This window comes from Mobula birostris, chromosome 2, assembly GCF_030028105.1.
Source record: "Mobula birostris isolate sMobBir1 chromosome 2, sMobBir1.hap1, whole genome shotgun sequence".
Classification (NCBI taxonomy): domain Eukaryota; kingdom Metazoa; phylum Chordata; class Chondrichthyes; order Myliobatiformes; family Myliobatidae; genus Mobula; species Mobula birostris.
The window spans coordinates 52,723,578-52,736,068 of NC_092371.1; the positions used below are offsets into that span (position 1 = coordinate 52,723,578).

Here is a 12,491-nt window from a genome sequence, read left to right on the forward strand (position 1 = left end):
GGGTCTTTTAAGAGACTCCTGGATGGGTACATGGAGCTTAGAAAAAGAGAGGGCTATGGGTAAGACTAAGTAGTTCTAAGGTAAGGACATATTCGGCACAGCTTTGTGGGCCAAAGGGCCTGTATTTTGCTGTAGGTTTTCTATGTTTTTATGAATTGGAAGATCAGATTCTAAAGAAAAGTGATAAGATAGCGGGATAAAAGCCGGGAAAGGTGATGAATTTACCTGAAGACCTAAATATTTTAAGCAAAGCATGTTGGCATGTAGGTAATTGAAAATTGGAATCATTTGAAGCAATCATTGGGGTTATGTTACTGCTGGTGGAAGAGCTAATAAAATTAACAGAAAATCAGAGAAGTTTACAAGTAGGAGAGCAGACCATGTTGTTGTTGGGAAGGCGGATGTAAATCAGGAGGCATTTGCAGATAAATGAAATTAAAATTAGGACAATGGAAGGAGTTGCCAATTGCATTTCGAAAGAGAAGTATGATAATAATGATTTTGAAAATGCACAGGAACCATTGTACAGTCTGTCTTTTTTTGCTGTTGTTTGTCAGTCTTTATTGTGTGTAATTTAAATAATAATAGGCTTCCGTTAGTCTTTTGAGACCATGGATTTGTGCCTTGGAAGGTTTCCAGGGCGCAGGCCTGGGCAAGGTGGTATGGAAGACTGGCAATTGCCCATGCTGCAAGTCTCCCCTCCACACCACCGATGTTGTCCAAGGGAAGGGCACTAGGGCCGATACAGTTTGGCACCGGTGTCGTCGCAGAGCAATGTGCGGTTAAGTGCCTTGCTCAAGGCATCTCAGCTGCCATAGCTGAGGCTCGAACTAGCAACCTTCAGATCACTAGACCGACACCTTAACCACTTGGCCACACGCCAACACATTTAAATAAGTAACTTAAATAATATGCTCTAAACTCACAAGATCAGCTTTCAAATTCAAACCAGTTATCAAGCAAGCTCAGGGGTCTGATGAGAAAGAGAAACAATTGAGAGGGGAAAAAAAACCTATCTTGAATAATTCACAAAGTTAGCCAAGTCCAATTTTTGAGCTTATTATACTTGTTCTAACCTGTCTGTATAATATTTATATTCTCAGCTACTTTAAAGTTAATTATGTGTAAATCACCACAAGGCTCCTGTTGGGGTTACTTTGTGTTGAGCTCAGTCTGCATGTTTCTTTCAATAGTCAATCTGAGGATCCTACAAACTGAAACATAAAGGGAATGGCACAAAGACTTTTTGACTCAAATGAAACCTTCTTGGTAAAAATATAGGAAGAATCAGTTAAATAAAATGAATGTTTTGAAGATAATGAGTAATAGTTAATGCAACCTGACTGAATATAATAAGAATGTGTGTGCTTATCCTTTTAGTCGCGGTCGGTTGGAACTATGGAGTATTTTTGATGATTATGAAAAATAACTTTCCGCGTTTCCTATGGTGTTTTGAAAGTTGGTCCAATACCGCTAACAGGCATCAATAATTTGCAGAAAGCCCGGCTGTCTTTGTTCTCTGTCACCTCGCCTTCTGGTGCTGCACAGGTAGAGAAATACCAGAACCCATTCTTCCAGCGATACAAGTTGTGACCTGCATTTTAAGGACTGTCAGCATCGATCAGGTCACCTTTGTTGCTAATTTACTGTCTCTTCAGAAGATTCTTGCTCACAAAAGAATCCTTCTCAGCGCATCCAATCTGACGTTGAGAATCGGGCGTTTTTTTTCGTCTGTATGTGGATCGTCCCAAATTCAGCAGTTTGAGAGGAGGCTCCGGGCGTATTTCCGGTGGCCTGGAGGCGAAGGGAGAGAGTGCATGAGCTGAAAACATCCTGTTACCGTCCGGCAGCATCCAGTGATTCTGCAGCCGACACATCGAGCGCCCGATCAGGATGGCAACCTTATAGACTGGCATCATTCAGCGCAATGGCTGTGGACGGTAAGTCGGGCACAAAGAGAGAACGCGGATCTTTATGAAGGCTGAGTCTTGTTTATATTTTCCCTTCCAGAGACATTGGAACACTAATCTGAACATGAGATGACCTACTGGGAAAATACATTATGCCCTTTACTGTCTCATTTATTTTGCCGATTCGATATTGATTTTTATTTTCGTACGCAGATCATGTACTTGCAATATCTAGAGACTAAAGTGTATGGAGGCTTCCAGCTGTTGCCGATCTTGATTCATCAGGTCCCCGAACATAGTTTTTACGTTAGCAAATGTTGTTAAAAGATACTGTAGTGAAGTGATTATCCGGATAGAGTGATATACTTACACGACGCTGTTTTGCCTTTTCTCCAGAATACTGCAGCTCGAAAGCTATAATCTTAGGTCTCTTGCTTGTCACGTTTGTGCGTAGGTAAGAGTCTACCGTGATTTATTTCAGCAAAGCACACTTTAAAAAAATGCAGAAGTTTAGAACCATTAGGTAGACAATTGTTATTTCACCCTCTTCAGTTTGAAAACCGACCTCGCCTTGTTTGGTAATAGATTAAGATTGGTCATATTTATCAATTTCTATTGCTTTATTTGATAATTTAGGGATGACTCTTAACAGTTTTTTTTATTTGACGACAGTTATGATTGGGAATATGTAAGGTTATCATGGATTATTTGTCCTAGTTATAAAATATTTTTTTCTTCCACCTCCCCCACCTTCAATGAGAGTTAGATTTAAAGCTCTTCAATGCAAATTTAGCGGATTTAACTAACTAATAGCTGAACCCAAAGAAATTTATTTGTTTGGCTCCTGACTCGGTCCATCAAGTGAGCTGTGGAGAGCCTAATCAATTCCATCAGAACGCTTCGCTGTAATGAGATAAAGGGTGAAGTTGCGCACGTCTTTGGCCGAAGTTGCTGTTTTTTTTTCAATTCCATGAAGGCAAAACTGACGTGTCAAGGATTTTCACAAATAGACATCAAGACCCTACAAATTGTGCAGCACTGAACAGATTGAAAACTAAAAAGGATGTTCAGTTAATGGGGTGAACTTTTATTTTTTATCACCTGAGTAATCTAGAATTCGTAAGACTCAATATGAACTCAATTATATTGGGTATTTAAAGGAATCGATTTTAAAATAACTTACATTATATCTCACTATTTTCTTCAAATTACATTTCAATTTTACTTTTAAGAGAAGTTTGTTGTTCTAGTTCTTGTGAGCATCAATACCAAGGACAAATGGAAGAGTCTGTTGAAATGTCATGTATTATTTTCTTGCGTAAGCTCATTTTAGGATAATAGAAGAATACTTGTTCATTCGTGGAAACTTCATAACTTATCTCTAGACAAATAAACTGATTAATTCACACAGCAGTAACGGTCTGCAATAGATCAATTCATTTGTTTTCACTCTACCCTAAGACTCTATAAGATTTGGATGAGAGAAAGGATCAATAATGAATCCTGTATGAACTACAAATACTGTTAGTTAGGCATGTCCACTGTGTTATTAATGAGAAAAATATAATGTAATTCAGTTTTTAGGTGATTGTTCATGGAATAAAGCAGAACTGAGATGAAATCTCCATAATCAATCAGATTTGAAGACAAAAATTTAGTAAATAATCTGCTCAGTTAACTGAAAATGTAGAATTATTTGTTAATTTTTAAAATTAAAAATAATGGTTTAAAAATGATAAAATATACAATAATTGAATACAAAATATGGCTTTCTGAGGTAAAGTTATTTAATTATCTGCATCTGTTGCCATATTGAGGACTTTTATTAAGTTACTTGTCTTCTCAGCATTCACAAATAAAGGCAGTAAATGAGGCTAATGTAATTGGGAGGAATTGCCAGAGAAACATAATTGAACTGGGTGAATAAATGAACTGAAGTGAAGGCATGATTATAATGGAAAGATGCTTGTTGGATTCCTATTGTTAATTGCTGAGTATAAGCTGTTGCCAGAAAGCAAATCTTGAACAAATGTCTATGAAATGAAATCCATTCAAAGGGAATTGAAGTCTGGCAATCACTGATGCACAGCAGGAATACAAATTTATTCATTTCAGGATCAATAGACAATATAAATGGTGCCCTTTCCAAATGCTTGGATATCCTTTCCCCAAGCTGATGGTTTAGAATGCAGCAGGCTGGCAGTGGAATGGGTTTTCTGGTGGGGGCATATGGGCGGAGATTTTTGCAGTTTAACACTCATAAACCATATGCAGCGATGATTTATTAAGGATCATCTCTTGCTTGCATTGATTTAAAATGTTAAATTAACTAAGGCAATAGTGCAAAAAAAATTATAAATTATGTGTAAATAGTTAAATGAAACTTTACATTTCAAATATAACTAGAACGATAAATTTTTTCTGAAGTACTGTATTTCAATATTTGGAAAGATTAGCAAAATTGTAACTATCAGAATTATTACTTAAATGGTGTTTGTTACAATTAATTAAATTGTCTCTATGACAGATTTTCAAAGATTAGTTGTGCTTTTTTTAATTTTGAAGGTGTTTTCATGCCAATTATTATAGTTTTCTCTAGGCATTCAAAATTTATGTTCAGTTTTGCCTGAATAATATTATTCTGGAAATGGGAACATAATGATGGTATGTGGGGGCTGCTTAATCACTTGCTTGAAGCATTACGTTTCAAGAATATTTCTTAATGGTAATATTATCGGATTGCAGGTAGTTAAGCTGAAATCACAAAGACAAACTGCTGCTTTGTAAATATAACAGAATTAATAAATGCAAATAGAAATCAGATTCTGACTAACTTTCTGGTAGCTGTTACGGCAGTGCGGGAAGCTAATGAATATTCACATCTTTGCCCTTGAGAATGTAATATGAATATTAAAGTTATACTTGACATAACAGTTATTACATTTAAATTATGGAGCAATCAGATGTGTTTGTAACCTAGAAACGTGTACTACACAGCACACTTTCCTTGGGAAAATGTGAGGGAATTAAATAGACATTAACTAATGAAAGTGTGTCAGGAAAAAATGAAAAATAATTCCATGGAAAATGGGTTATATAAATTGACCAGAATTAATGGCACAGGATAAGAGTAGAATTTCTTGAGCTTGATTGAACATACCAACTGTAAAATGAAAATACACTTAATATGGGCAGTTCTTCAGTAAGTTTGATCGTGGAAGTGACTGGCTTTAAAAAAAAGCACATCAAATTGATGGGAAGTTGTTTTAAAACTAAAAGGTGTCACAGATTATCTTAAATGTTTCTAATCATGCAGTCCGTACTGTCCCTGTCAAGAGCGTTTAACCAGCATCTACTAATCACTGATTGTGATTTGTAGGTAGTTTGCCATTTACTTTGTCCAACTGAATGTCCAGCAATGTATAATGCATATAAATAATTACAGAATTTGAAACAATTAAATATTAGTGTTTGAACAAGCAGAAAACACCTTCTTTCTAATTTTTTAACAATAGTCAATGGTACAAATGCCTCCAGCTGCTTCATAAAACATCTTGACATCTGACTTGACGAAGCACTCCATGGAGTATCCAGCTTCCTTTTTCCAGGTACTCTCACATTGCTTCTGGAGTCAGGATTGACTTTGAACAAATACATCATATTTGGACTTCATGTGAAGAGTCCATCAAACACGTTTTAAATGAGTAAATATCAGAGGTAGAGTTTACTAACAGAAGTCTGAATATATGTCTGAGACATATTTAGAAAGATACACTTTCTCAATGGAAAACTTTTATAATTCCAGCTTTTTTGTTTTATAATTAGTTGTGTTTAGTAAAGTGCCATACATAAACAATTCTAGTATCATTCAAGTGGGATGGCTTAAGAACATTGTAAGCACAATTACACACTTTCCAATGTGATAATGGGCTTTTTCAAGGATCAGATAGTAGTAAAGAAGAAACTAGCAATAATTAATAAAAATAAATAAGTAATTGGCTCATTTGTTTAAGAAGAGCTAACTGCAAGGATTTAGCAACTGCGATTTTGCCTGGTTATGACTTTATGCAACTAAGTACTTAGAAATTGATGATGAATAAATGAACATTTTCCTTATGCCTCATTGAATTTTTGTCAAGCCACTCGTATGCTTCTGTGTCCTGAATGATAAATGGTATAACTTTTCACATACCATTTTAGCTTTTTAGCTTTAATATTGTATGTAAAAATTGTTGAACAAAAAATACACAGTAAAAAAGTGAAACTATAATGTTCACAAAATATTCCAGTTGGTAATTTGTTACCATAAAATCATAAGGGGACTGTCAAGTAGGGGACCGTGCACAATTCTGATTTGATGGAGACAGACGTGAGAGTACGGAGGAACATCTGGAAAACTTCTGAAATGCCCGCTTTGCTGCCGCTGCTACCGTGTGGTAACCGGAATCTCTGGAGCAGAAGGCCCTGAATCCTCGGCTTTGCTTGTTTCGGCGGCTGGGGCGAGGTCGAAGGCGCTCGGCAGAGGATGGCACTCGGGAGGCTGTATCGGAGGGACTGGTTGGAGTCTCGAAGTTTTCGGATGGATGGACTCAGTGTCAGCTGTGGTCGGCTGCTTCCAAGGCATTGGCAGTTGTCGGTGCCTTGGAGGTTTATGGCAGGGAGTTTCTCCTTTTTGCCGCCTACTATCAGGGGCTCGGGAGTCGATCGGGACTTGAGACTTTTTTTTAAACCGTGCCCATGGTCTGTTCTTTATCCAATTATGGTAGTGTTTTGCACTGCTGTAACTATATGTTATAATTATGTGGTTCTGTCAGTGTTAGTCTTTGGTTTGTCCTGTTTTCTGTGATATCACTCTGGAGGAACATTGTATCATTTCTTAATGCATGTATGTATTTCTAAATGACAATAAAAGAGGACTGAGTGTTCTCATATTCTAAAAATAAGGCACGGGAGCAGAATTGAGCTATTCAGCTCTGCTCTGCTATTCCATCATGGCTGATTCATTATATTTCTCAACCCCATTCTCCTGCCTTCTCCCCCTAACATTGGCCACCCTTGCGAATGAAGAAACTATCAACTTCCACATTAAATATACCTAATAACTTGGCCTCCATACCTGTTTGCTCCAATGAATTCCACACATTCACCAGATGCGGGCTAACAAAATTCCTCCTCATCTCTGTTCTAAAGGGATGTCCTATTTTGAGGCTGTGCCCTCTGGTCCTAGACTCCCCCACTATTAGAATCATCCTCCCCACATCCACTCTGTCTAGTCTTACAATATCTAATAGGTTTCTTTGTGATCACCCCCCCACCCATTCTTCTAAATCTGAATGAATGCTTGCCTAAAGCCATCAAATGCACCTTATACATTAAACTGTTCACTCTTGGGATCATTCTTGTGAACCTGCTCTAGTCCCTCTCCAAAGCCAACACATCCTTTCTTAGATAAGGGGCTTAAAACTGGACACAATACTCCAAGTATGGACTGTCAGAGTCAGAATCAGGTTTTGATATCACTGGCATATGTTGTGAAATTTGTTAACTTAGCGACATCAGTACAATGTAATACATGATAGTATAGAGGAAAAAAGTAAATCAATTACAGTATATATATATATATATATATATATATATATATATATAATAGTTAAATTTAAAATAGTGCAAAAAACAGAAATAATGAAAAAAGTGAGGTAGTGTTCATGGGTTCAGTGTCCATTTAGCAACCGATGGTAGAGGGGAAGAAGCTGTTCTTGAATCGCTGAGTTTGTGCCTTCAGGCTTCTATACCTCCTTCCCAGTGGTAACAATAAGAAGCGGGCATGCCCTAGGTGATGGGAGTCCTTAATAATGGATGCCACCTTTCTGAAGCACTGCTCCTTGAAGATGTTTTGGATACTACGGAGGGTCGTACCCAAGATGGAGCTAACTGATGAATAGTGTTCCCCTGGTCCTCACCTACCACCCCACCAGCCTCCGGGTCCAACATATTATTCTCCGTAACTTCCGCCACCTCCAACGGAATCCCACCACTAAGCACATCTTTCCCTCCCCGCCTCTCTCTGCATTCCGCAGGGATCGCTCCCTACGAAACTCCCTTGTCCATTCGTCCCCCCCATCCCTCCCCACTGATCTCCCTCCTGGCACTTATCCGTGTAAGCGGAACAAGTGCTACACATGCCCTTACACTTCCTCCCTGACCACCATTCAGGGCCCCAAATAGTCCTTCCAGGTGAGGCAACACTTCACCTGTGAGTCGACTGGGGTGATATACTGCGTCCAGTGCTCCCGATGTGGCCTTTTATATATTGGCGAGACCCGATGCAGACTGGGAGACCGCTTTGCTGAACATCTACGCTCTGTCCGCCAGAGAAAGCAGGATCTCCCAGTGGCCACACATTTTAATTCCACATCCCATTCCCATTCTGACATGTCTATCCACGGCCTCCTCTACTGTAAAGATGAAGCCACACTCAGGTTGGAGGAACAACACCTTATATTCCGTCTGGGTAGCCTCCAACCTGATGGCATGAACATAGACTTCTCTAACTTCCGCTAATGCCCCACCTGCCCCTCGTACCCCATCTGTTACTTATTTTTATACACACATTCTTTCTCTCACTCTCCTTTTTCTCCCTCTGTCCTTCTGAATATACCCCTTGCCCATCCTCTGGGTCCCGCACCCCCTTGTCTTTCTTCCCGGACCTCCTGTCCCATGATCCTCTCGTATCCCTTTTGCCTATCACCTGTCCAGCTCTTGGCTCCATCCCTCCCCCTCCTGTGTTCTCCTATCAGTTTGGATCTCCCCCTCCCCCTCCAACTTTCAAATCCCTTACTCACTCTTCCTTCAGTTAGTCCTGACGAAGGGTCTCGGCCTGAAACGTCGACTGCACCTCTTCCTACAGATGCTGCCTGGCCTGCTGCGTTCACCAGCAACTTTGATGTGTGTTGCTTGAATTTCCAGCATCTGCAGAATTCCTGTTGTTTGTGATTTTCTTTTGCTTCGTTTGATCCTGTGCAGTAGTCCCTCACCCCATGCCAAGCAGTGACGCAGCTGGTCAGAATACTCTCCATAGTACCTCTCCTCTGTAGATGTTTCCAAGTGTTTTAGGTGACAAACCAAATATCCTCAAACTAGAAATGAAATGTAGCTGGTGTGCTGGGACCAGGTTAGATCCTCAGAGATCTTGATTCTCAGGAAATTGAAATTGCTCACTCTCTCCATTTCCGATCCCTCTCTGAGGATTGGTTGATGTTCCCTCGTCCTACCCTTTCTGAAGTCCACAATCAGCTCTTTGGTATTACTGACATTGAGTGCAAGTTTGTTGCTGTAAGGCCACTCAACTAGCTGGCATATCTTACTCCTGTATGCCCTCTCATCTCCATCTGAGATTCTGCCAACAATGGTTGTATCATTAGCAAATTTATGGAATGCATTTGAGGTATACCTAACCACACAGTCATGGGTATAGAGAGAGTAGAGCAGTGGGCCAAGCACACACCTCTGAGGTGCACCAGTGATGATCGTCAGCAAGGAGGGGATATTATCACCAATCCGCAAAGAGTGTGAGCTTCTGGTTAGGAAATCGAGGATTGAATTGAAGAGGGAGGTTCTGTAGCTTATCAATCAGGACTGAGGGGAATGATGTTGTTAAATGCTGGGCTACCATTAACAAACAGCATCCTGACATAGGCATTAGTATTGTCCAGGTGATCTAAGGCTGCATGAAGTGCCATTGAGATTGTGTCTGCTGTAGGTACTGTGGTGGTAGGCAAACTGCAATGGGTCCAGGTTCTTGCTGAGGCAGGAGTTCATTCTAGTCATTACCAACCTCTCAAAGCATTTCATCAACATGGATGTGAGTGCTTCAGCATTACATGCTTGTTTTTATGTTCTAGTCCCCTCAGAATGAATGTTAACATTTCATTTACCTTCCTTACCACCAACTCAACCTGCAAGTTAACCTTTGTGCAATCTTGCACGAGGAACCCCAAGTCCCTCGGCACCTTTGATTTTTTTTTATTACTGATTTTTTTATTGCAACACCAACAAATTACATTCAATACAACCAGTTGCCAATTACATTTTGACTGTTTATCCCAACCACCCCCCCAACACTCTCTCCCCCCATCCCTCTCCCTTCCACCGACTGAGTAGTAGTGTATACACAGACAAAGCTTTCCTATTTTATACAATAGTAAGATTTTCTAATTTATCTGTGTTGCTCATCTTCCCCTGGATCTGTTGTAAGTTGGTGGTGGAGCCCTGAGTTACCCCCTTCCCACCCACCCCATCACCCCTCCCCACCCCCCATCACCCCTCCCCACCCCCCATCACCCCTCCCATTCAACCCTTTACTTTGTAACATCTGTGGGTGTCACTTAGCAAAGTCAGATACTGAACAATAACCGCAACCCCCCCCCCAGCACCAACAAATTAGAAAGGCAAAGCAGTTCTCATAGACAATCATATCAAAGAGACAAGAAAAAAAACCTGGACAAACCCATTAACCTATATAATTAAAGCCATTTCAGTCTCAAATATAATACACCACATTATCAAGACCCCAACAACTCTCTTGTGAGAAACTGTTGCTTTAATAGACTGTCGCTTAGCGATGGCGCCAATGATGTCTTATCTGGCGCCCAGGAACATAAACAAGTCTACTAGAGACATAACCTGAAATGAACATGTACAAATAAAGTTATTCAGAATCAGAACAAACTGCTGTTTTTCAGCTTCATTCTTGATGAAGTATGACATTTGGGTATATTGAATATCACCTTAGAAAGTAAAAGATAAAAAGTATAAATCTAGGCGGACTTATATCACTTTACCATGTTATCCTTGTACTAACAAGTTAACTGAGCCATTACCTTAAAACTCTGACCTACAATACTCAGAGACAATTTGGCCCCTTAATTAACTAAATACAAAAGTACAGCAAATGACTTCCAATAAAAGAATAACCAGAAAACTTCACACCTTGGACGTTAACTTGCCCGTGCCTGTTAGATTGCGCATACAGGCTGGTCTGAGCTCTTAATGCCGTTCCATCTCCTCCCGAGGGACGTATGGACTTTGCCCAGGGTCTTCTTCCATATCTCCCAGCACCGATGAATTCAGAGCTTCTTTTGCTTCCTCTGCCAAGTTAAACGACATCTTCATGCCCTTGATATTCACTCTCAAAATCACCAGGTATATAAGGAATGAGTTGATCCCCTTCTCTCGAAGCTTAGCGCGGATCTCCTTGTATCCCTGCTGTTCCTGCATTGTGCCGGGGCTGTAGTCAGTGAAGAACTGCAGCTGGGTGCCATCAGGGAGAGTAGGTTTGGCTTTCCTTGCGCCCTCCAGGATAGCCTGCCAGTCGGTGTACCGTAGAAGCCAAAAAATCATGGTCTGTGGTCTTGAGGTGTTGTTGGAAAAGATTCTATGTGCCCTATCAATCTCCAGTGGAGTGCTGAGGGAATTCTTGAGCACTGGAATCCAATTAGGCAGCATCTCCTGGAGGTAACCTCTTGGATCGTCCCCCTCAGCGCCTGTCGGTAAGTTGACCAGCCACACATTGTTTCTCCTGGATCTGTCCTCCAAGTCGTTTAACTTCTTCCATATCTTAGTCACCTCCGTGAGACAGGAGTTAGTAACTTCCTTATTCTTGCGTAAGCAAACCTGAATGTTGTCTATTTTGTTGAAGACCGTGCTAAATTTTTTAGCATGAATGTTCACTTGCTCCTTTAACGACTCTCTTTTGCTCTCTTTTGTCTATCCTGCCTGTTATTTCCTCAAATAATTCCAGCAGATATCTTTGGCAAGATTTCTCCTTTAGAAAACCAAGCTGACTTTGGCTTATTTTATCATGTACCTCTAAGTACCCTGAAACCTTATCCTTAATAATGGACTGCGACATTTTCACAACCACTGAAATCAGGCAAACTGGCCTATAATTTCCTTTCTGTTGGCTCTCTCTGTTCTTGAGGAGTGGAATGTCATTCGCAATTTTCCAGTCTTCCAGAACCATTCCTGAATTTAGTGATTCTTGAAAGATTACTGCTAATGCTTCCACAATCTCTTCAGCTACCCTTTCAGAACCCTGGGATGTAGACTATCTGGAGCAGATGACATACTGTATCTACCTTCAGATCGTTCAGCTTCTCAAGCACTTTCTCCTTAGTAATAACAACTATACTCATTTATTCCCCACCACCTTCGAATTTCTGGCTTATTTCTGGTGCCTTCCACAGTGAAGTCTGACACAGAATACTTAATAAGCTTGCCCACTATTTCTTTGTCTCCCATTATTACTTCTCTCACAAAATTTTCCACTGGTCCAATATCCACTCTTACCACTCATTTACGCTTTATACTGTATATCTGTAAAAACATTTGGTATCCTCTTTTATCTGATTGGCTAACCTGTATTCATTTTCTCTCCTTATTGCTTTTAGACATCTTCTGTTGGTTTTTAAAAGCTTCTCAATCCTGTAACTTCCTACTAATTATTGATATATGCCCTCTCTTTTGCTTTTATGCCATCTTTGACTTCCCTTGTTAGCCATGGTAGCCTCATCCTTCCTTTAG

At 40.1% G+C, this 12,491-nt stretch overlaps 1 protein-coding gene across 3 annotated transcripts in view; it reads left to right on the forward strand.

Annotated features, from left to right (window-relative positions):
* Window positions 1-1,812: 1,812 nt before the first annotated feature.
* Window positions 1,813-12,491, forward strand: part of samd10b (sterile alpha motif domain containing 10b) — a 118,197-nt gene continuing 107,518 nt past the window's right edge. For all 3 annotated transcript variants that reach the window (XM_072276997.1, XM_072277018.1, XM_072277007.1), the window contains exon 1: window positions 1,813-1,940. In XM_072276997.1, the coding sequence (XP_072133098.1) occupies window positions 1,928-1,940 (13 nt within the window). In that variant the 5' untranslated portion in view covers window positions 1,813-1,927. The remainder of the gene's footprint in view (window positions 1,941-12,491) is intronic.